Here is a 25,806-nt window from a genome sequence, read left to right on the forward strand (position 1 = left end):
AAGACTGACCTCCTTTGGGCGAGGCACTCTTCCCACAGGCGGCTGACATGGCATGAGTCTGGGGAGAGCAGGGTCTAGAGGAAAGTTCACTTCATGCTTTCCTAACTCATGTGATCTTGGCTAACTTACTGAACCTTGTTTGCAAAATGCAGATGATTCTGAAGGTCTCTTTCCATTCTTAAACGTTTCTATGATTCTGGGCAGTCATCTTGGAAAGGAGGAGAGGAAAGACAGTTCTGCCACTGACCTTGATGCTGGAGTTCAGCTCTGTCACAGGGGTCAGTGCCAAGAGCTGGGCTTGGCCTTCTCAGAAGGGCTGAAGCTTCAGAATCTGAACTAACAGTGAGAGGCTAGAGACAACTCATGATGGAAAAAGGTGGTATCGGCTCTTCTCATATGATAAGCCACTCAGGAAGACTTGGAGGGTTTTATGGAATCATTAGCACAGAGCTCCCCCCTGGCCACAGAGCAGAGGAAGAAACAGCAGACCAGTTTATAAAGCTCCAGAGCGGAAAATTTCTGTTGGTGTCCAAACTAAGTTTTTGGCTTTCTGTGAAGTTTGGAAAGACTCATACTGATGTTTTAATCACCTGTTTAGTGTTCTGAAGACTCTTGTCGGCGGCCTCACTGAGCTTGTGCTCCAGCAGGCAGTGGGGAGCTGCTGGCTCACACACTGTCATCTTTTTGTGAGGCATTTCTTTCCCATGGCCATCTCCGACACCCTGTAGCTCTCTCCAGGCCACTTGGAGGGTATGAGCCAAAACTACGAGCCTCCCCACGGGAGGCGGAGGGCAAGCTTTCTGGCTAACTTCTCGCCAGATCCAAAGCCAAGAAGGGCCCTTTAAAAGTCAAGGGGCAAAGAGGTAAGAAGTGGTCTCTGGAGATCAGAATACAAACTCGGGGTAAGGCACATTCTAGAAGCAAAAAACTCATGAGCATGCAAGAAACCCATCAGGGAGGTTCAGGGTAGCAACATGTAGAACAAGTCAGCATTTTACTTCCTCTGCAATTTTCACTGCCCACAGCTTCCCAGTGGCTGAAATATCCCATTGTACTGGGAAAGCTGCGGTGGAGATGAACTGGTAACTGCTGGTTCCAGGCATTATGTTATTTCATTTGACTATCACAGTAATCCTTTGAGACAGAAAGAGGAAGAGGAAACTCAAGCTCAGAGGAAACGAACATCTAGTAAGTGGTGAAGCTGGGATTTGAACCCAGATTCGTGTTATTCCAAAGTCTGTGTTCATTATACTTTGTAGCCTCTTAGAAGGAAATGGTACTTTTGGGGAAGAGGACTTAAGTTCAAGCCCTTTTCACTAAGGGATGCCTCCCACCCCCAGCCCCGCTCAACAGCAACCCAAAGGCCCAACCCCAGGACAAAATAAACAGTTCTGATGAGGCTGCGTTCAGATGAACACAAACCAAACAGATGCTTGGCTAAGCCATAGGCAAGAACAAAGGTAATGAAATTTAACATTTCTCAGCATACCCGTCTTAAAAGGAGTTATATCCTTCAGATTAATTTCATTTCTCTGGACACAGTAGGGGCAAGACCTTAGCCGATCAGTTGATGAAATGAATGGATATGGGAAACTAGTCACTGCTGGGTGCCAACTTAAGACCTACATATGAGTGTCCCCAAGTTCTCTGCAGTACACAGTCTTGAACTCTGGATGTACCGTAAAGAGGTAAGTCCACCAGGGAGCATGGGGACAAGAAAAAGGAAATCAAAGTCGTTTCCTTCCACCTGGCATCCCAAGGCTCCACAAATCCATTAGCCTGAGACACTTTTACTGTGCAAGCAACAGGGTGTGTTGTTCATCTGGCAGCTCTTGGTCTTGGAGCAAGACGTGAAGGCAGAGAAGAGAAAGAACAATAATTTGGTTCTCAGTAGAAAGATCAGGCTTAGGGAGGAGATGCTGATTTCTGCCTGAGTTCTCAGGGAGTAGCTCCCTGCCACAGAATTTTGTCTTTCCTTGCCTTCTCTCTTCTTTTCGGGGGAAGCTTCCTCAACTGTCTGCTCTCTCTGGCTAAGAGTTAACTTCCCTTTGTCTAGCCAGGACGCTGCACACATGCCATTGTTCCCTGCCCCATTATGCCTGAGTTCAGGCAGAGAAGCCGCCAACATGGCTTTCAGCAGAGGAAGGGAAGGGGTCTCTCAAGGGAACTCTGCTTACTGAGGAAAGAGAGACTCCTATAGTGGCAAATGGCACAGACTGCCCTTCCTCAGTGACCTCAGAGGAACTGACTTACAAAGGGTACAGTTAGAGGGGGACAGAGAAGGAAGGGAAAAGAGAAGGAGACCATGATCAGAGAGGTTTTACGTCCCACAGGAATAACTGTGAGGATGAGGAAAAGGCTGTCTTGTCATGAGGGCAAAATTAACCAGACCCATCTGATTAGGACAGAGGGAAGGAGGGTGCTGGGATAATGAATGGGGGCAGAAGCTTACAGACCATTGCATGCATGAAGGGATGTAGGAGAAAAGTGTTCCAAAGCTGATGACAAGGCAGACAGGAAACTTACATGTCCTTGCTGACAGGAAAGAAATAGTGAAATTCTGGGTCTCCTCTCATCTGCAGGATTTCTACTAGGCGTCTGAAGTTCACCCTCTTCCCAAGGATGTGCTGACAGCTGGGAATACTGCCCTTCAGGTCAGGCAGGGCAGGGGTCTAGACCTCTCCAGGAGTTCACAAAGAGGTTCAGTAAGGACTCAAACCACGATCCAAAACACAAATGGGACTGCCATTTCCTGTTGGGTTTCCATGCTGTAAAAAAGTGGGGGAGAAATGCCAACTACAAAGTGCTCTGTCTTCTGTGGAAAATGGAGTATGCAATGTATCCGGCTCCAGGTTCTGACTTGTAAATCTAAGTGAGAACTAGTTGCTAGCTGCTAGAGGATTATACTGTTAAAGAGATATTCCACCACCCAACCTGCCAGCCTCTCTGCTCACTATCCATGGACTTCTAAAGAGCTGATGACAAAGTTGTCTTGGACCTCTGTAGGAAGGGCAGCCTTGGGCTTTGGCAGCTCCTTCTGGACCCCAGTTCACTGTCCTGTGTTCTTAAACAGCTCTGATGGAACAAGCCATCTGTGAGGGTTATTTAGCTTGGAACTGCAAGAGGGTGAGGATGTGGAAAAAATAAACTGAGCAGCCAAAGGATGGGGCCAGAGAGAGAGAGAGAAAGGCAGGTGGCATGTTCGTGAGACTATGTGCCAGGGCTGACAGTGGGGTGGGATTGCAGAAAGGAATGGTGCCGGAAGGGGGCCAGTATGGGAAGCTCTGGAACACCCAGGACAGCATGATTTTCTTTTCAGAGTGTTTTGTTGTTCTCTGAAGGGCTCACATACCCTCACTTGAGGGTTACCATTATAGGAGGGTCCTGGGATAACACAAGTGTAAGCACACCTGCCTTGCCTTCTGAATCCTGCCTAATTTTGCACTGGGCCTGAATCCTAGCTTCAAAGGTAAATCCAACAGGTTTTCTACATCCAAAGCCACAAGATAATGGCAATGGCTGAAAGGGTAGAAAACGGAGACGGTGGAAGGTCTGAGGAAATCTTTATGAATTACAGAAAACAGCAACAGAGACTGCAGGATGATCTGGAAGAGATATGGGAATCTGGTGTGGGACTAAACTGTAACCGGTTATTCGTTTAGAGTCTTCTTAACTGCCTCTCCACTCACTATGAAGAACATATAAATCGAGAGACTTTTATTTTCAAAATCTAGACATTTTCACTTATAATGTCTCATTTAATTCTTAATGAGCTATCATGATGGGACAGACTACTTTCACCCCCTATTTTATAGAGAGTAAACTTAAGCCCAGACAAAATAAATAACTTACATGGAGTTTTCTTATGACCAAAACAGAACAGAATGAAGACTGTGACTTCCATCTAATTCAGGGAGACTTATTTTTCTGCAGGTCGTTCTGGCAAAACAACACTGGACTTGATGGTGTCTCACCTGACCCATTTCTGATCACCAAGCCTATGTAGTATATCCTCATAGGATTTGCAAAAGAGTCCAAAAAGCTGTTGTCAGAATATATTTCCGGTTCTTTACTAAATAACTCCAAGTCATTGGACTAAGAACAGGCTTGGAGGTAGCAAGCCAGTAACTATGAGTGCTGCGTATCCTACTTCTAAAGCACATACACAGAAAGACATGCAAACAATCACAGACTGCAGCTGACCCTTGAACAACACAGGTTTGAATTGCGTGGGGTCCACTTATATGCAGGTTTTTCTGATAAATACAGTATAATACTGTATTTTCTCTTTCTTATTTTTTTTCCCTTATTTCAAGTTTTTATTTAAATTCTAGTTAGTTAACATATATGGTATATATGGTTCCTTACGATTTTCTTAACATTTTCTTCTCTAGCTTACTTTATTGTCAGAATACAATATAGAATACACATAACATACAAAATACGTGTTAATCGACTGTTTATATTACTGGTAAGGCTTCTGATCAACAGTGGGCTATTAGTAAAGTTTGGGGGGGGGAACCAAGATTTTTTCTTTTTTAATGTTTGTTTATTTTTGAGAAAGAGACAGAGCATAAGCAGGGAGGGGCAGAGAGAGAGGAGACACAGAATCTGAAGCAGGCCCCAGGCTCTGAGCTGTCAGCACAGAGCCTGAAGCAGGGCTCGAGCCCACAAACCGTGAGATCATGACCTGAGCCAAAGTCAGACGCTTAGCCAACTGAGCCAACCAGGCGCCCCTGGGGAGCCAAGTTTTATGCATATTTTCAACTGTGCAGGGGGTCGGCAGCCCTAAGGCCTGTGTTGTTCAATGGTCAACTGAACTTTGTGGTACAGTTTCACTGCTTCACACTGGTAAGACAGACAAAATTTCTGTACCAGCGTGTAGTAGGGAAGTCCCACACAGCCTCAACTTTTTTAAAACTGACAACACAGAATTAAAAGCTATCAATGAATTCTGCTATTTAGACTAAAGCCACTCTTGCTGCTGACAAAGCAGAAGAGAAGCTCAATGAGAGCATCTTCTAGGAGGCACTGAAGATATGGTGGCATCTCGGCTTCCAAAGTGGCTTCTTCCACTGAAGATACGGTGGCACCTACAGGCCAAACTGAAGCTGCTTAGTGATGTGTAAACACATGGCACATGGTAAAAACAAACAAATAGTACAAAAGGCTGAATTTTAAAAACAAAATCTTCTCATTCTGATTTCTAGACCCTCTGTTCCCCAGCCCTGTGCCAGCTTCTGTCGTGTCCCTCAGAGATATATGCATACACTGCCATACATGATGAACTGTGGGCTCTCCCTATACTTCTTATAAATGTATTTATATAAATGGTTATGTACTTTGCCATTTTTAAAAACTTAACAGCATATCTTAGAGATCATCAACATCATTTGTGAAACACATTTCATACCAAATGCTAAAGATCATCAACAATAAAGTTCTGGAACACATCCAGAAAACTTAACGTGTTTATTGCAACAGAGTTTCTCTGTGTTGGGAGGACTAAAAAACCTAGAAAAGGAAGCAAAACAAAGCAGACTGGAGAAAATAGCTGTTTGTTAGTCAAGTCCTCAGGTCTGGGAGTGGTCAGTAACAAGAGACCCCACAACCCGGCATGGTCTCAAATGACAAAGAGGTTGGGCAAAAGAAGCTGCATTTACATATCACAAAAGATTATGAAGTGTATATATGTGTTCGAGTCTGCATGCTGCCCAGAAACAGTGCTATTTCTGAAGCACACACATAGACATGCAAACAATCATAAACTATAATCCTTGAAAAATAAAGGTTTGAGCAACATAGGTCCACTTATATGCAGATTTTTTCTAATAAATACAGTATACAGTACTGTAAGTGTACTTTCTCTTCCCTTATGATTTTTTTTTTTAAGTTCATTTATTTTGAGAGAGCGAGCGAGCAAGTGAGCATGCAAGTAGGGGAGGGGCAGAGAGAGGATTTCAAACAGGCTCCATGGTCAGGGCAGAGCCCAACACAGGGCTGGAACTCACAAACCGCCAAATCATGAGCTAAGCTGAAACAGAGTCGGACATTTAAACGAAGAGTCGGACGTTTAAACGTTTAAATGACCGAGCCACCCAGGCGCCCCTGATTTTCTCTAGCTTACTTTACCAGAGTAAATCAACATCAGGAGGGTCTTCATCAAATGTGAAGGCCAGAAACAAACACTGTAACATTTTTTACTGAAACAGTAAATTGTGTTAATTTCATCTCTAAGTGTAACCCAGATGTTATGGCAAGAGGCACTTGTACATCTGAAGGCTCAGGCATCGCCTGCAAGTGCTAGTCTCAGTTAGGGACAATACGCAGCTACTTCTGAACAGAAAGTAAGATATTTGAGGTGTTTCAGGCTGGTCTCACAGTCTGAGGTTCTACTGTGTAACAGTACCCTCTACTAGGGCAGGGTGTAACTTTTTGCTACATTTTAAGATATTCCACTGAATTCATTCAATAAATATTAATTAAGTACCTGCTATGTGTGCCAGCCTTATTCAAGACATAAGGAATAGAGCAACGAATAAAACAATATTCCTGCTGTCCGTAAAGCTTACCGTTCTTGCGAGACCAAGAAACAAATAAGCAACTAAACACAGGACAAGTGGGAAGTCCTATGGAAAAAATTAAGTAGGGGAAGAGGGCCAGAGAGTAACAGGGTGGGGAGAGGACTGCTATTTTATAGAAGATGAACAGGGAAAGGCTTCCGGAAAAAGTGCCATTAGAGCAGACGTGAAGGGGTGAGCCACTAGGCAGAGACAGCCTTAGAAGGGCTTGCCAGCCACACAGGGTAAAGAGAGAACAGGCTCTTCTAGCCCAGCTGCGTGAGAGAGGAGAGGCCTTTGTGAGTTTATGCAACTTGCACGCCCTCCATGCAGTTTCTGGACAGTTTCCATCACAGATGAGAGTTTTATGTTGAATTTTAAGTTGACCACAAATATTTAACTTCCCTGGACCACAAATGCAGTATCTTCTCTGCGGCTTAGCTGGCACCAAGCACATATTTATGAATCTCTATATGTCTGCCTGTTATTTAAATTTCTTATAGAAGTGCCAAGGTTTTTAGTTGTGATTTACCCCCTCTCACTCTGTATTACTGAATGTGAGCCCTAATCAGGCCTAATTCTTGGAGAAAGAAGATATCTTTACAATTGAAGTATAGGGTCTTCCTAGTTAAATATCCTATTACTGCTTTCCTCGTCAAAAAACATCACTGGAGGGTCAGTTCTGAGTTCTTGTATTTGAATTACAATGTAAAAATTAAAAAACTTCTGTGTTTTCCCCCACTAGAGGATAAAAAACAAAACTTAGTAACTATCTACATACTCTTCCTACATTAAAAAGCAACATGAACAAAAGAAGCCAGGTGTAATGAGCTCCAAGCTTCTAGATGTACGTCCTTATTTACATACCAATTCCTAAGAATTATAACCAGTTCAAGAGTTACAGAGTGACTTTTCTCCCCAGCTGCATCTCCACTAGCTGGCTTGGGCAAGGGCTCTGGCTTCGCAAGAACGCAGAATTCTGGGTTATCCCTCATCTCAGGGCCAGTGTCTTTTACCCAGCTGGCAAGAGATCCATGAAGGATCAAATAAAGGCACACAGGCAGATCATCTGAAACTCTTGAGTTTCAAAACAACCATTCCTACCCCATTCTGGATACCTGACATTGCCTTCGTCTTTCTCAGTGCAGCTTACTGAATCTTTGGGCTACTCACATGCAGGCCAAGAGACTTGGGTCCCAACACAGAAAGACTTAAGAGACATCTTCATGAACCACTGGATTGTTTCTTCCTGCATTTTACAGGAGAGTAGTACAGCTACTTGCTATGAAGTATTAGGTCACACACACATAAATACATGCAAGTACGTTTTAAGAACAATGCTCACCTTAATAAAATGAACATGACTTTCAAAGTCTTCAGCTTGAAAGGCCAAAAACTTATTAAAAAACAAAACAAAACTAGCACTGGCTTGTAATTAGAATGGCTTTAAGCACATGCTTCTAAATATTTTGTCCATCCTTCCAGTTTTCCACTGACATGCATATATCAGACCTAGGCAATCACATACCAGAAAGTATAAGGAATTTTCTGCAAGACAAAATGCAGATGGGACTGGAATGTAGAAAAGCATAACTGATGTTCAGTCCTCTGCCTGTTTGATAAGTACGGAGATGAGACCTTGGCAGCAGTGCCCCGTTAAATGCCCTCATCTTGGAGCAACTAGGACAAGAGCCAAGATGGGTCATGGTACACTTAGAAGGGCACAACTGGATCCTACCAGGGTATCAGAAGAACTTAGCAGTTGCCGGCTTATAACTGGGTGTGGGTGCCCACGTGAGGCAGAAGAAAGACAAAGCTGAGGTTGGCTTCTTTCTAAAAGAGGCCAACAAACCAAAACAAGAACGCCAAGTTAAGAGACCTTGTCTACAGAAAACAAGGGTTTTTTGCTCTCAGCTATAACTATCTCTGCCTCTAGTTTCCCTTCTCTACTCCACCAGAAAATGTTTCTCTTTATCTGTACCTGAAAATCTTTTTTTTTTTTTAATTTTTTTTTTCAACGTTTTTTATTTATTTTTGGGACAGAGAGAGACAGAGCATGAACGGGGGAGGGGCAGAGAGAGAGGGAGACACAGAATCTGAAACAGGCTCCAGGCTCTGAGCCATCAGCCCAGAGCCTGACGCGGGGCTGGAACTCACGGACCGCGAGATCGTGACCTGGCTGAAGTCGGACGCTCAACCGACTGCGCCACCCAGGCGCCCCTGTACCTGAAAATCTTGAAGAGACCTGTCAAAATTCCCAAGGCACTGCTCCAATAAGGATGAAACAAACAAACAAACAAACAAACAAACAAACAAAAAAACATAAAAAAACCCCAACCAGCTAACATATGAAAAGGTGTTACAGTTGGGGGCGCCTGGCTGGCTTAGTCGGTACAGCATGTGACTCTTGATCTCAGGGTTGTGAGTTTGAGCCCCACACTGGGTGTAGAGATTACTTAAAGAAAAGAAAAAAAAGAAAGAAAGAAAAGGTATTACAATTGAACAGAAGGATACAAAAATAAGAAGTAAATATCTCTCTAGCAGACTCACTGTGAAAATTTTGCAGACTTTTAAATTAATACTAATTAAGAGTTAACAGTAATTGCACAAAGACAGATAAACAGACCATTGGAGCAGAACAGAAAGTTAGAAAAAGACCCAAACATATACAATCACCCAACTTATGACAAAACACTACTGCAGTTTGGTGGAGAAAATGGAACTTTCAATAAATGGTGCTGGATCAACCAGGCATCTGGGAAAAAGTAACCTTCCTTCTACCTCATGCCTTAAACAAAAATTTGAGATAGACTACAGACCTAAATGTTAAAGATAAAATAGCTTATAGAAGAAAATACAGAATATCTTCATGATCTTGGAGTAGGCAAACATTTCTTAAATAGGACATAAAAAAAGGAGCACCTGGGTGGCTCAGTGGGTTAAGCGTCTGACTCTTGGTTTCAGCTCAGGTCATGATCTCATGGTTTTGTGAGTTCAAGCCCCATATTAGGTTCTGTGTTGGCAGCATGGAGCCTGCTTGGGATTCTCTCTGCCCCTTCCTCACTCATGCTGTCTCTGTCTCTCTCAAATAAATAAACTTAAAAAAAAAAAAAAAAGGACATAAAAAGCACAACCACAAAAGAAAAAAACTTGACTTCATTTAAATTAAGAACTTGTGTTCATCAAAAGACACCACTGAGAGTAAAAATATGAGCCACAGACTGAGAGAAGATATTTTTTTAAGTTTGTTTATTTTATTTTTTGAGAGAGAGAGACAGAGAGACAGAAAAAGACAGAGAGAGTGAATCTCAAGAAGGCAATATGCTGTCAGTGCAGAGCCTGAGGTGGGGCTCAATTTCACTAACCATGAGATCACGACCTGAGCCTAAATCAAGAGTTGGACGCTTAACCAACTGAGCCACCCGGGTGCTCCATGAGATATTTTCAATATATACAACCAACATAGGACTTAATATTCAGAATATTAAAAAAATAATCCTACAAATCAATAAAAAGACAAACCACCCACAGAAAAAAATGGGTACAAGGCAAGAACAGGTACTCCATAGAAGAGGATATCCAAATGGCCTACAGCAGAAGAAAAGGTACTCAGCATCATTATTCACCAGCGAAATGCAAATTAAAATTACAAGGAGAAAAAAAAATTACAATGAGATATTTCTACATATCCACCAGAATGGCTAAAATAACCAAAACCAAACAAGTGTTGCCAAAGATGCAGAATAACTGAAACTCTCATACACTGTTGATGGTCCTGTGTATTGCTACAACCACACCGGAAATCTGTTAGGCGGTATCTCCTAAAGTAACATACACCTACCTTATGCCCGAACAATCCCATTGCTAGGTATGTATCAAAGAGAAATAAATAAAGAGTGTGAGTCCACCAAAAGACACATAAAAATGTTCATGGTAGCTTTAGTCATAATAGCCAAGACTGGTAAAAGAAACGCATTTTCATCAATAGTAGAATAAACAGGGACGCCTAGGTGGCTTAGTTGGTTAAGTGTCCAACTTAGGCTCAGGTCATGATCTCACGATTTGTCAGTTCGAGCCCCACGTTGGGCTCTGAGCTGTCAGAGCCCATCTGCAGTCCCATCTGCAGCTGTGCTGACAGCTCAGCGCCTGGAGCCTGCTTCCGATCTGCGTCTCCCTTTCTCTCTGCCCCTCCCCCACTCATGCTCTGTCTCTCTCTCTCTCAAAATAAATAAACATTTAAAAAAATAGTAGAATACTATAAAGCTGTAATCATCAAGACAGTATGGTATTGACACAAAAACAGGGGCGCCTGGGTGGCGCAGTCGGTTAAGCGTCCGACTTCAGCCAGGTCACGATCTCGCGGTCCGTGAGTTCGAGCCCCGCGTCAGGCTCTGGGCTGATGGCTCGGAGCCTGGAGCCTGTTTCCGATTCTGTGTCTCCCTCTCTCTCTGCCCCTCCCCCGTTCATGCTCTGTCTCTCTCTGTCCCAAAAATAAATAAAAACCGTTGAAAAAAAAAAAATTTTAAAAAAAAAAAAAAAAAAAAAAAAAAACAGACACACAGACCAACGGAATAGAATAGAGAACCCAGAACTGGACCCACAAATGTATGGCCAACTAACCTTTGACAAAGCCGGAAAGAGTATCCAATGGAAGAAAGACAGTCTCTTTACCAAATGGTGGTGGGAGAACTGGATAGCAACATGCAGAAGAATGAAACTGGACCACTCTCTTACACATACACAAAAATGAATTCAAAATAGATGAAAGACCTAAATGTGAGACAGGAAACCATCAAAATCCTAGAAGAGAAAACAGGCAACAACCTCTTTGACCTTGGCCACAGCAACTTCTTATTTGACACGTCTCCGAAGGCAAGGGAAATAAAAGCAAAAATGAACTACTGGGACCTCATCAAGATAAAAAACTTCTGCACAGCAAAGGAAACAATCAACAAAACTAAAAGGCAACCGACAGAATGGGAGAAGATATTTGCAAATGACATATTGGATAAAGGGTTAGTATCCAAAATCTATAAAGAACTTAACAAACTCAACACCAGAAAAAGAAGCCAGTGAAGAAATGCGCAGAAGACACGAATAGACATTTTTCCAAAGAAGACATCCAAATGGCTAACAGACATATGAAAAGACACTCAACATCACTCATCATCAGGGAGATACAATTCAAATTACAAATCAAATTACATTGAGATACTACCTCACACTGGTCAGAGTGGCTAAAATTAAGAGCTCAGGAAACAACAGATGTTGGTGAGGATGTGGAGAAAGGGAACTCTTGCATTGTTGGTGGGCATGCAAACTGGTGCAGACACTCTGAAAAACAGTGTGGAAGTTCCTCAAAAAATTAAAGATAGAATTACCCTACGACCCAGCAATAACACTACTAGGAATTTATGTAAAGGATATAGGAGTGCTGATTCATAGGAGCACATATACCCCAATGTTTACAGTAGCACTATCAATAATAGCCAAATTATGAAAAGAGCCCAAATGTCCATCAACTGATGAATGGATAAAGAAGATGTATGTATGTATATACAATGGAATACTACTCGGCAATGAAAAAGAATGAAATCTGGCCATTTGCAACAACGTGGATGGAACTGGAGGGTATTATGCTAAGTGAAATAAGTCAGTCAGAGAAAGACAGGTATCATATGTTTTCACTCATATGTGGAAGTTGAGAAACTTAACAGAAGGCCATGGGGGGAAGGGAAAGAAAAAAAAAATTAGTTACAGAAAGGGAGGCAAACCATAAGAGACTTTTAAATACAGAGAACAAACTGAGGTTGGAAGGGGGGTGGGCAGGGAAAACATGTGATGGGCACTGAGGAGGGCACTTGTTGGGATGCACACTGGTTGTTGCATGTAAATGATGAATCATAGGAATCTACTCCCGAAGCCAAGAGCATACTATATACATTGTATATTAGCTAACTTGACAATAGATTATATAAAAAAATAGAATAAACAAATTGTGGTATATTCATACAAAAAATATACTACACAGCAATCATGAAGAATGAACTACTTATAGGCAGCAATATGAATGAATCTTTCACAGGGGCTGTGTTGAACAAAAGAAGCTGGACACAAATGCTATGTACTATATGATTCCATTTATATACAGTTCAAAACAGGCAAAACAAACTGCTCAGAATGATGGTTACCTGTATGAAGGAGAGTATTAATAAGAGGGGGCATAAAGGAACCTACTAGGATGCCAGAAATATTCTAAATCTTGATCTAGGTGGCAGTTAGCATGATATAAGCACATATAAAAATGTACTGAACTTAAGAATAGTATGGGGCATCTAGGTGGCTTAGTTGGTTAAGCATCCGACTTCAGCTCAGGTTGTGATCTCAGGGTTTGGGAGTTCAAGTCTGCATTTGGCTCTGTGCTGACAGTGCAGAGCCTGCTTGGGATTTTCTCTCTCTCTGCCCCTCCCCACTTTTGCTCTCTCTCTCAAAATAACTTAAAAAAAAAAAAAACCCTTAAGAGTAGTGTACATCACTTTATGAAGGTTAAATCTCAATTAAAAAAGTTAAAAAAACCACACATACTAAATTGCATTAGTCATGTGAAAATGATCAGGAAAAACTACAGGTAAGGCAGTAAGTAGCAGCTAAATATAACAGAAAACCAAAAACGACAAAACAGAACACTTGCTTGAGCCTCTCCTACAACACAGAATTAGAGATGAAAGTCAAGTAATGTGGAGACAGATCCTTAATCTTATTCATTCATTCATTCATTCATTCATTCATTCATTTATTTATAAAAAGAAATTTTAATATTTATTTTTGGTAAAGAGAGACAGAGTGTGAGCAGGGGAGGGGCAGAGAGAGAGGGAGACACAGAATCTGAAGCAGGCTTCAGGCTCTGAGCTGTCAGCACAGAGCCTGACACGGGGCTCGGACCCACGAACCGTGAGATCACGACCTGAGCCGAAGTCAGACACTTAACAGGCTAAGCTACCCAAGTGTTCCATATTTTTTTACGTTTTAAGTAGGCTTCATGCCCAGCATGGAGCCCAACACAGGGCTTGAACTCATGACCCTGAGATCAAGAACTGAGCTGAGATCGAGTTGACACTTACTTGACTGAGTCACCTAGGTGCCCCAGATCCCTTATCTTTAAAAGACAATCCAGAGAGGGGCGGCTGGTGGTTAAGTAGGTTAAGCGTCTCTTAATTTCAGCTCAGGTCATGATCTTGCAGTTCATGAGATGGAGCCCATGTTGGCTCTGCTCTGGGCTGGGAGCCTGTTTAGATTCTCTCTCTCCCTCTTCCTCTGCCCCTCCCCTGCACTCTCTCTCTCCAAAAAAAAAAAAAAAAAAAAAAAAAAAGCTACTCCAGAGAGATCAAGACAGGAAAAGAGCATAATCTCAAAAGAGAAAGAAGGGGCACCTGAGTGGCTCAGTTGGTTAAGCATCTGACTTCGGCTCAGGTCATGATCTCACGGTTCATGAGTTCGAGCCCTGCATAGGGCTTTCTGCTGTCAGCATGGAGCGCTCTTCGAATCCTCTGTACCCTCCCTCTCTCTGCCCCTCACCTGCTTGTGTGCGCTCTCTTAAAAACAAACATTAAAAAAAAATGATGTGAAAAATGAGAAAGGGTTAAAAGAGAGAGAGAGAAGGAACTTCTGAGTGAAAGATTTAGAGCCTGAACATCCTAAGGGCATGTTAAGAAACTTAGTAAGAGACCAACACCTTCATAAAGGGTGGCAAATCTGCAGCTTCCGTTTGTGTTCAGCTGGGAAAGAGTGCTGGGATCAATTTGTAATGCCTGTATCATTGGCATGGAATGAAAGGACACCTATTAGACATCTGCCAGACATATCTTGGTTCAGTCTTTAATTTCCAAGGATAATGAGAAAAAGATAATCCTATAAGTATTTAAAAAAAAAAAAAAGAGCACACACACAAACCTGATTGGCCCCAGACTTTTCTGCCCAAATGCTAGTTAGCCATGCATGTAGAGGGCAAAAGAAAAAGCATTCTCAGATAAACTAAGATTTAGAGAGATAATAAACATTTTTCTTTCAGAAAAAAATCTTACTTAAATAATGTATACCACTAAAACAAGATATCAATAAAAACCCAAGAACATTGTTGAAAAAGAAATCAAGAATATCTTCAACAAATAGTAAAATGGCATTTTAAAAAGGAAGGCGGGGAAACTGTTACACATTAAAAGGGCCTTGATATCCTATCACCCAAATACAAAGGTATGGAGCTTGCCTATCAGATCTTAATTCTGATGAAGCTACTGTGAAATGGCATTAAAAAAAAAATTTAATTCCAGTATAGTTAATATTCAGTGTTATATTAATTCAGGTGTACAATATAGTGACTCAACAGTTCTATTTCTCATTGCTCAATGTGACAGGTGCACTCTTAATCCCCTTCCCCTATTTCACCCATCCCTGTTTCCACCTCCCCTCTGGTAATCATCCGTTTGTTCTCTCCAGTTAAGAGGTTTTTTTTTGGTTTGTCTCTTGTTTTCTTTGTTTTGTTTTTTAAATTCCACATACAAGTAAATAAAATCTTTTAGCATTTGTCTTTCTTTGACTTATTTCACTCATTCTATATATCCACCCACATTGTTTCAAATGGCAAGGTTTCATTTTTTATGGCTGAGAAATATTCCATTGTGTGTATACACACACACACACACACACACACACACACACACATACACACACACACATATAACCTCTTCTTTATCTAGCCTTCATCTATCAATGGACACCTGAGTTGCTTCCATAATCTAGCTACTGTAAATAATGCTGCTACAAACATAGGGGTGGATGTATCTTTTCTAATTAGTGTTTTCATATTCTTTGGGTAAATAACCAGGAGTGAAATTACTGGATCATATGGTAGTTTTATTTTTAATTTTTTGAGGAACCTCCATACTGTTTTCCAGAGTAGCTTCTCCAGTTTGCATTTTCACCAACAGTGCACAAGCGTTCCGGTTTCTCCACATCCTCACCAACACGTGTTTCTTGTCTTTTTTATTTTAGCCAGTGAAATGGCATTTTTGAGATAATCTGGAGAATCTGAAAATGGACTTAAAAATTAATTTTGACATGTATAACCATATTATAGAAGTTATGTTAGGAAAAAAAGCCTTATAAGATATCTACTCAAGTATTTTAAATGAATGGGGTTTGATTTAAAACTTCCAAGAATAACGGGCGCGCGCCTGGGTGGCTCAGGCATCCGACTGGTTGAGCGTACAACTTCGGCCAGGTCATGATCTTGCAGTCTGTGGGTTCGAGCCCTGCATCGGGCTCTATGCTGACAGCTCAAAGCCTGGAGCCTGCTTCAGATTCTGTGTCTCCCTCTCTCTCTGCCCCTCTGCCACTCATGCTCTGTCTCTTTCCATCTCTCAAAAGTGAATAAATGGTTAAAAAAAAAATTCCAAGAATAAAAATTTGGCAGGGGGACAAGGAGAATGATTGAAAAAAATACTGGCAAAATGCTGACACCTGCTCAAGCTACATGATGATTCATTATATTATTCTCTCTACTTTTCTTGTATGTTTGAAAATTTCAACAACAAAACCCAACAAAAAACAAAACCCAAAAAAAGTAAAAAATATTTCATTCTATATTAGCGATATTAACAGGATTCTAAAAATAGTACAAGTGTTAAAGAGCACAAACTTTAAAGGGATGATACACAATGTACACACAGTATAAAAACATTTAAGGACAACAGGGTTGAGTGTGTAAAATGGGTAATCTGAACACTACAGCATGGGTTTGAATTAGTAGATGTATGCCCTTAGGTAAAGTGCTTAATCTGAGTCTTAGCTTCTTTAACTGTAAAATGGGAGATATAACAGTACTTACCACTGTTGTGAAGATTAAATACTGACACAATGTAAGCCTGAATAAATAGCTACTATTATGTAAAATCTCACTGACATCTATAAAAACTAGGAAGTGGAGGAGTGGTGAGAGAAGGAGGATATTTATTTTATTTTATTTTATTTTATTTTATTTTATTTTAAAATATTTTATTTATTGAGAGAGAGAGAGAGAGAGAGAGAGAGAGAGCAGGGGAGGGACAGAGAGCATCCTAGGCAGGCTCCATGCCCAGCACCATACGCAACCCAATGCGGCTCCATCTCACAACTTCAAGATCATGGCCTGAGCTGAAATCGAGAGCAGGTCCTTTAACCGACTAAGCCACTCAGGTGCCCCGAGGAAGTCCTACACTTATGCAAGGGAGGTGTGACAGAAACAGCAAGTTGTTTCCCATGATTTTTTCTGCTACTCTTTCTCTGTAATTGGACTCTTGATTTTTCAGTTATGCATACAGTTGCCTAGAATAAAACTATTTCCCAGTCAACACTGCAACTAGGTTTGGCCATGTGACTCAGTTCTGGCCAACAGAATTAGGCAGAAGTGAATATACTCTCAGTATAGGTACTTAAAAGGAGAGGCATCTTAAAAAAAATTTTTTTTTTCTTTTTTACAATTACATTCCTCCTTTTAACTGTTTCTCCTTCCCACAGGATTGTATGCAGATGAAATGGCTGGCATTCCAATAGCCATCTTAGACTTCAGGGGCCCTTGGAAATGAAAGCCATATACAGCAGAGGAACAAAATAGAAAGAGCCTTGGTCCATGACACCAGGAAGTGCCAAGCCAGAAAACCTCTGGGCTTCTTTCACTTGAGGGGAAAATCTACTATCTTATTTAAGTTACTATTACTGTATTTTGGAATTTTCTGTTTCTTGCAGCTGAACATAATCCTCACTAAAATGAGAGACTGTTATATCCTGCTTAATTCTTCTACTTAGTAAGTAGGAAACAATTATTTAAAGCATTGTATTTTAAAAATTAAAGATAAATGAAGGGAATTAAAATGCAATGACTATTGAGATAGTGGTTGCACAAAACCATAAATGTTCTAAATGTCAGTGAATTATTCATTTAAGTGGCTAGTTTTATGTTATATGAATATATGAAGTTCATCTTAATAATTTTTTTAATGCAATGTTGTAAATACAGTTTAGAAGAGACATACCTAAACAATGAAATTTAGAGGGGCGCCTCAGTGGCTCAGTTGGTTAAGCATCTGACTCCTGATTTCGGCTCAGGTCTTAGTCTCATGGTTCATGAGATCAAGCCCTACACTGGGCTCTGCACTGGCAGTGCAGAGCCTGCTTGTGATTCTCTCTCTCTCTCTCTCTCTCTCTCTCTCTCTCTCCCTCCCTCCCTCCCTCCCTCCCTCCCTCTCTTCTCTCTCTCCCCCCCACCCCACTCACTCTCTCTCTCTCAAAACAAATAAACTTAAAAAAGAACAATGAGATTTAGACAAAAGGGGGTGAAGGGGAAGATAGGACAAAATCTATCAGGCAAAGACAAATACCAAAACAAAACAAAACACCAAAGTAGGATTCAAGGTTAGAATGAACTGAAATGAAAACAAAAAAAACCTTTGAAATACAAGAAGAAACTGACAAAAACACAGTTGTAGTGGTAGACTAATTACTTTCATTCTTTAACATATCAAGCAGGTAAAAATAATACAGACAATTAGAGTAGTGTAATTAATGATAATTCAATACCTATATACTGAATTTTGTATGTTACAAAAATATATTCTTCTCAAAATATATAAAACTTCAAAGAAAAAAAAGTATTACCTACTGTGTCACAGAAATTAAAAAAAATTTTTAAAATGTTTATTTATTTTTGAGAGAGACAGACAGAGCATGAGCAGGGGAGGGGCAGAGAGAGAGAGAGGGAGATACAGAATCTGAAGCAGGCTCCAGGCTCTGAGTTGTCAGTACAGGGCCTGATGCGGGGCTCGAACCCACAAATGAGTCACAGAAATTTTTAATTTTTTTAATGTTTATTTTTGAGAGAGACAGAGAGAGAGCGAGAGAGAGAGAGAGAGAGAGAGAGAGCAAGCACGGGAGAGGGGGAGGAAGAGAGGGAGACACAGAATCCGGAGCAGGCATCAGGCTCTAAGATGTCAGCACAGAGCCTGATGCGGGGCTTGAACCCACAAACCGCGAGATCATGACCTGAGCTGAAGTCAGACGCTTAACTGACTGAGCCACCCAGATGCTCCCACAGAAATTTTTTTTTTTTTTTTTTAAGACATAAGTTGTTTCTTTTTAATTTTTTTTTTCAACATTTTTAATTTATTTTTGGGACAGAGAGAGACAGAGCATGAACGGGGGAGGGGCAGAGAGAGAGGGAGACACAGAATCGGAAACAGGCTCCAGGCTCCGAGCCATCAGCCCAGAGCCTGACGCGGGGCTCGAACTCACGGACCGCGAGATCGTGACCTGGCTGAAGTCGGACGCTTAACCGACTGCGCCACCCAGGCGCCCCAGAAATTTTTAAAAACATCCCCAAGTAGAAATTAATAAAAAGTTTAAGAAATCTAACTCAAAAAAACCCATAAAATTTTCCCAAATAACTTTAGAATCAAAGAGACAAAAATCAAAATGATAAAGCCTATTTAGAAAACAATCATTAGAATACTACACATCTAAATGGATTAGAATGTGGCCAAAGTATTAGTAATGGTATATTCAAAGCCATAAAAGTTTTTAAGTAAACTAATAAAAAACAAAAAGATTCAACAAAACAGAACCATGTCTAAGACAAATAAAATAAAGATAAAAATAAAAATAAAAATTACAGAATAATAAATATAAGAGCTAGTTTTTGAAAACTAAGAAATGCATACTGCTAACGAATTTAAGAAAAAAACCAAAGAACATAAATTAGCAATGGAACATGGATATCACAATGTAGCCTTAATTTTATTTTTTTGTTAGTAAGGACATTAAAAAAATGTGAAGATCTTAGACAAATGGATGATTTTCTGAATAAAGTAGGTTAACAAAATGATACAAGAAATGATGACAATGTTCCATATCACGATTGTGGTGGCATTTACACTAATGTATATTTTTGCCAGACTCATCCAATTGAACATTTTATTTACTTATTTATTTTTGTACTGTTTTATTTTATTTTAATTTTTTAAATTTACATCCAAATTAGCATATAGTGCAACAATGATTTCAGGAGTAGATTCCTTAATGCCCCTTACCCATTTAGCCCATCCCCCCTCCCACACCCCCTCCAGTAACCCTCTGTTTATTCTCCATAGAGGGTTTGTTTTGTCCCTCTCACTGTTTTTATATTATTTTTGCTTCCCTTCCCTTATGTTCATCTCTTCTGTGTCTTAAAGTCCTCATATGAGTGAAGTCATATGATATTTATCTTTCTCTAATTACACTTAGCATAATACCCTCTAGTTCCATCCACACAGTTGCAAATGGATCCAAGTGAATATTTTAAAGCTAGTGAATTACTGGGGCGTCTGGGTGGCTCAGTACATTAAGCCTCTGACTTCGGCTCAGGTCATGATCTCACAGTTTGTGAGTCTGAGCCCCGCATCAGGCTGTCTGCTGTCAGCACAGAGACCCCTTTGGATCCTCTGTCCCCTTCTCTCTCTCTCGCAAAGTAAATAAACATTTTTAAAAAGCTAGTGAGTTACTTATTCTATGTGTTTGTTATATCTCAATAATTCTGCCTAAACATTTGACACAAGAACTAAAAAAACCTTTTGAAAGAATAAGGGAAAAAACAGAAAAAGGAGGAAGGTGTCAAAGTTTTTCTTTCCAAAACTACTATAGGCTGAGTTCCTTCAATTCATTCATGTGTTCAGTCAATAAATATTTATTAGTGGTATAGGAAGGGGTCTAGTCTCCAGGAACTATTTTAAGCATGGGAAGTGAATACAGTAAATAAAAATAAAGTTTTTACATCCTACTGGGGGACAAAAGGTAAGCAAAGCAAAAGCAAAAACAAAGCCTGCTGTCAGGTGATGTTAAGTGCTAAGAAATAAAATAAAGTAGGGGACAGAGAGTGCCTGGGGTAGAGTGTTCATTTCTATAGATCACGGGTAAAGAACTTTTTGATAAGGCTGACTCCTGAACAGAGACCTGAAGGTCACAGAAAGTAAACTACGCAGTGGGATAGCAGTGAATTCAGCAGAAGTGCAAAGGCCCGGAGCGTGACTTGTTTGGCATGACTGAAGAATGAGTAGGCGGGTTTGGCCAGAGAGGAGTCTGCGAAAGAGTGGTAGGAGGTGAGGTCAGAAAGGAAGTAGGCCCCAGTCAGTACTTGATATTTCTCTTTGAGTGAGAGGAACCCTCTGGAGGGGCTTGGAACAGTGGTGTTAAATAATCCAACTTACATCTTAAAAGATCACTGTGGCTGCTGTGTTGTGACTCAATGGAAGGGGGCAAAGATCAGAACAAGCTTATTGTAATAAGAGAAAGGAACATTTTAGACCAGGGTAGTGCTGGTGGAAATGGATTCTGCATGTATTTTAAAGGTGGAATGATACCTGTTAAGGTAGAATGATAGGTAGAATGTTACCTGCTAAAAGCCTGAGGCAGAATCTGAGAGAAAGAGTCAAGAATTACTCTCAAAGTAACGTGCACCTTCCAGGTCACAGAAAAAGCAAAGCTGCTTCCCATTCTTTTTATAAAGTCAGCACAACCTAATACTCAAATAACAGCAAACATAGAAAGAAGAGACCAGGCCCACTATGGAAATGGATGTAAATAACCTGAATAAAATAACAGCAAATCAAATTTAGCAGACCATTAAAATACAACTACAACGACACCCAAAAAACAAACAATCCAGTAAGAAATGGGCAGAAGACACAAATAGACACTTTTCCAAAGATGACATCCAAATGGCTAACAGACACATGAAAAGATGCTCAACGTCACTTATCATCAGGGAAATACAATGCAAAACCATAATGAGATACCACCTCACACCTGTCAGAATGGTTAAAATTAACTCAAGAAACAACAGACGTTGGTGAGGATGTGGAGAAAGAAAACACTTTTGCACTGCTGGTGGGAATGCAAACTGGTGCAGCCACTCTGGAAAACAGTATGGAGGTTCCTCAAAAAATTATAAATAGAGCTAACCCTATGACCCAGCAATTGCATTACTAGGTATTTATCCAAAGGACACAAAAATGCTGATTCGAAGGGGCACATATATTCCAATATTTATAGCAGTGCTATCAACAATAGCCAAATTATGGAAAGAGCCCAAATGTCTATTGACTGATGAATGGATAAAGATGTGGTGTGTGTGTGTGTGTGTGTGTGTGTGTGTGTGTGTGTATGTATATTTTTTAAATGTTTTTTTAAATTTATTTTTGAGACAGAGAGAGACAGAGCATGAGCAGGGGAGGGGCAGAGAGAATAGGAGACACAGAATCTGAAGCAGGCTCCAGGCTCTGAGCTATGAGCACAGAGCCTGATGCGGGGCTTGAACTCACGGACTGTGAGATCATGACCTGAGCTGAAGTTGGATGCTCAACCGACTGAGCCACTCAGGCACCCCTATATATATATATATATTTTTTGATCACCGAGCAATATTCCATTACACACATACACACACGTCATAAGACAATGGACAGACATGTGTAAAGTATTGAAAAATTTCTATATCGAGCGAAGACACCTTTTTTTTTTTTTAATTTTTTTTTCTTTTTATTTATTTATTTATTTTTTTTTAATTTTTTTTTTCAACACTTTTTATTTATTTTTGGGACAGAGAGAGACAGAGCATGAACGGGGGAGGGGCAGAGAGAGAGGGAGACACAGAATCGGAAACAGGCTCCAGGCTCCGAGCCATCAGCCCAGAGCCTGACGCGGGGCTCGAACTCACACCGCGAGATTGTGACCTGGCTGAAGTCGGACGCTTAACTGACTGCGCCACCCAGGCGCCCCAAAGACACCTTTTAAGAAGTGAAATAAAGACATTTTCTGATAAAAGTACACTAAGAGAATTTGTTGCCAGCAGATGTGCCCCATATGAAAAGTTAAAAGCTTTTCAAACCAGAGGAAAGTGATATCACTTGGATACTTGGCTCTTCACAAAGACAACAATTTTTCCATTCTCTTAAATTAAAAGAGATATATAGGTATGTTTATTATTTTTTTAAAAGTTTATTTGTTGATTTTGAGAGAGAGAGAGAGAGAGAGAGAGAGACAGCATGAGTGGGGGTAGGGGCAGAGAGAGTGAGAGAGAATCCCAAGCAGGCTCCGTGCTGTTAGCACAGAGCCCAGTGTGGGGCTCGAAACCGGGAACTGTGAGATCATGACCCGAGCCGAAATCAAGAGTCAGATGCTCAACCAACTGAGCCACCTGGCGCCCCTACAAAAGATATATAGATATGTTTAAAACAAAATTATAACATGTCACAAATGGTGCTGAGAAAAGTGGATATCCACATGCTAAAGAACTCAGTTGGATCCCTACATAACACCAAATACAAATGTGAACTCAAAATGGATCAAAGATCTAAAAAAAAAAAAAAAATGGATCAAAGATCTAAACTTATGAACCAAAACTACAAAACTCCTAAAACATAGGGGAAAATCTTCATGACACCGGATTTGGCAATGATTTATTACGTATGACACCAAAAGCACACACAACAAAGGAAAAAACATAAAATGGTAAATTTTATGTTATGTATATTTTACCACAAACAACCTTATCAGCATGGGCTTTAGTGTTATTTAACACATTTTCTAATTTTAAATTAGTGGGAATAAAGTTTGCATGTCTTTGAAACAAAAACAACAAAACAACTTCCTGACACTGTCATGTGGGGTTTATAATGTATATGTTGTATACATATGTATGTTCTGGTATATACTATATAGCAACCATAATAATAAAATACAGAGCAGCTGCTAACTGGAACTGTATGGTTACAAGGTTTTTACGTGTTATGTGCAGTGGTACAACAGTATCTCTAAGTAGACTGAAAAGTTAAGGATGTCTGCTATGATCTATAGACCCACAACTAAAAAAATTGCAAAGAGATATAGCTAAAAGCCAGTGAGTAAGTTTAAGTGGAATCCTAAAAAACAATTCAAATAATCTAAAAGAAGTTAGGAAAGGAGGTACAAATGGTACAAAACGGAGGAACAATGGGGCGCCTGGGTGGCTTAGTTGGTTAAGTGTTTGACTTCTGCTCAGGTCATGATCTCACGGTTTGTGAGTTTGAGCCCTGTGTAGGGTTCCAAGCTGTCAGTGCAGAGCCTGCTTCGGATTCTCTGTATCCCTCTCTCTCTGCCCCTCCCCTGATGGTGCACTCTCTCAAAAATAAATAAACATTAAAAAAAAAGAGAGAGAACAAAAATCAGAAGGGACAAACAAAACAGATAACAAAACTGTAAGTCTAAATTCAATCACAAGGATAATTGTATCAAATGTTAAAAACTAAATACCCCAATTAAAAAGAAGAGATTGTCAGGATGGATTAAAAAGTAAGACCCAACCATATGTTGTCAATAAGAGACATATTTTATTTATTTAATTTTTAATTTTTATTTATTTTAATGTTTATTCATTTTTGGGAGAGAGAGAGATACACAGTGTCAGTGGGGGAGAGGCAGAGAGAGAGGGAGACACAGAATCCAAAGCAGGCTCCAGGCTCTGAGCTGTCAGCACAGACCCCGACGCGGGGATTGAACTCCTAGACTGCGAGATCATGCCCTAAGCTGAAGTTGGACGCTTTACTGGAACACTTTTTACAGGAACCCCAATAAGAGACGTATTTTATAGGGGCACCTGGGTGGCTCAGTTGATTGAGCATCCAACTTCGGCTCAGGTCATGATCTTGCTGTTCACGGGTTCAAGCCTCGCGTCTGGTTCTGTGCTGACAGCTCAGAGCATGGAGCCGGCTTTGAATTCTGTGTCTCCCTCTCTCTCCATCTCCCACTCACGCTCTGTCTTTCTCTCAAAGATAAATAAACATTAAAAAAATTAAAAAAAAAAAAGAGACACATTTTATATATAAAGACACAGACTGGTTAAAAGCACATGGATGGGAAAAGATACACCATGCAAATAATAAACTTAAGAAGGCTAGAGTGGCTATGTTAATACCCAAAAAGAAAGAAAAAAAAAAAAAAAGATTTCAAGGCAAAGTATTACCAGAGAAAAAAGAAAGATATTTCACAATTATAAAACAATCAATTTATCAGGAAGCTAAAACTATCATAATTGTGTATGTGCCTAGTAGCATAACACCAAAATATAGGAAGCAAAAATTGACAGAACTAAAAAAAGAAAAATATCTACAATCATATTTGGAGATGTTGACACTCCTCTCTCAGAAATTAATAGAGCACCTAGATAAAATATTAGTAAAGACATAGAGGATCTGAACACTATCAACTACCTTGTTCTAATTGGTATTTCTAAATCACTACACCCAGTAATTATGGAATACATTCTTTTCATGTACATATGCTATGTTCTTCAAGACAGAAATGTACTGTCCCATAAAACAAGTCTCAATAGATTTAAGAGAACTGAATAATGAAGAGTATGTTCTCTGATCACAGTGGAATTAAATCAGGAATCAGTAACACCAAGATACCCAGGAAACCCCCAAATATCTAGAAATGAAGTAACACACTTCTAAAAATGAACATGTCACTATAGATCCTACAGACATCAAAATGACAGCAAGGAATTATTATGAATCATTTATACCAACAATTTGACAACTTAGATGAAATGGACAAATTCCTTGAAACCTTCAACTTATCTAAGGTTTTTATACAAGATAAAACAGAAAATATGAATATTTACATACATTAAATAAATGGATGGAATTCATTATCAAAAAGCTTCCTACAGGAACTCTAGATCAAGGAGGTTTTAGCAGTAAATTCTATCAAATATTTAAGGAAGAATTAACACCAATATTACATAAACTCAGAAAATGGAGAAGCTGGAAGTTATACCTCCAAGTCATTTAATGAGGTCAGCATAACTCTAATGCCAAAACCTGACAAGGTTTAACAACAACAAAATTATAAAAATCTCTCATGAACACAGAGATCCTTACCAAAAATGCTGGCAAATCCAATGTAGCAAATAGGGTTTATTCAAGTAAGCCAAGGTTGTTTAAACATTTAAAAACCCAGGGGCACCTGGGTGGCTCAGTTGAACATCCAACTTCAGCTCAGGTCATGATCTCACGGTTTGTGAGTCTGAGCCCCGCGTTGGGCTCTGCGCTGCCAGCACAGAGCCTGGAGCCTGCTTTGGATTCTGTGTCTCCCTCTCTCTCTGCCTCTCCCGCACTCACACTGTGTATCTCTCTCTCTCCCAAAA

General features: G+C 40.2%; 1 protein-coding gene and 1 long non-coding RNA gene across 5 annotated transcripts in view; both read right to left on the reverse strand.

Moving 5' to 3' along the window:
• Positions 1 to 25,806, reverse strand: part of SMG6 (SMG6 nonsense mediated mRNA decay factor) — a 229,553-nt gene that overhangs the window by 34,949 nt on the left and 168,798 nt on the right. The window contains exon 14 of one of the 4 annotated variants that reach the window (XM_058704764.1): positions 2,268 to 2,768. The exons of the other annotated variants lie outside the window; for them this stretch is intronic. Within the exon in view, the coding sequence (XP_058560747.1) occupies positions 2,703 to 2,768 (66 nt within the window). The 3' untranslated portion in view covers positions 2,268 to 2,702. Of the gene's footprint in view, positions 1 to 2,267; positions 2,769 to 25,806 lie in introns of those variants that run through there. 4 annotated transcript variants of the gene reach the window in all.
• LOC131497989 (uncharacterized) lies at positions 19,568 to 22,978 on the reverse strand. Its single transcript, XR_009255243.1, has 2 exons — positions 22,406 to 22,978; positions 19,568 to 22,128 (listed from the first exon to the last, which is right to left on the reverse strand). It is a non-coding gene; the product is annotated as an uncharacterized LOC131497989 (long non-coding RNA).

The sequence above is a fragment of the Neofelis nebulosa genome, chromosome 16 (genome assembly GCF_028018385.1).
Source record: "Neofelis nebulosa isolate mNeoNeb1 chromosome 16, mNeoNeb1.pri, whole genome shotgun sequence".
Classification (NCBI taxonomy): Eukaryota; Metazoa; Chordata; class Mammalia; order Carnivora; family Felidae; genus Neofelis; species Neofelis nebulosa.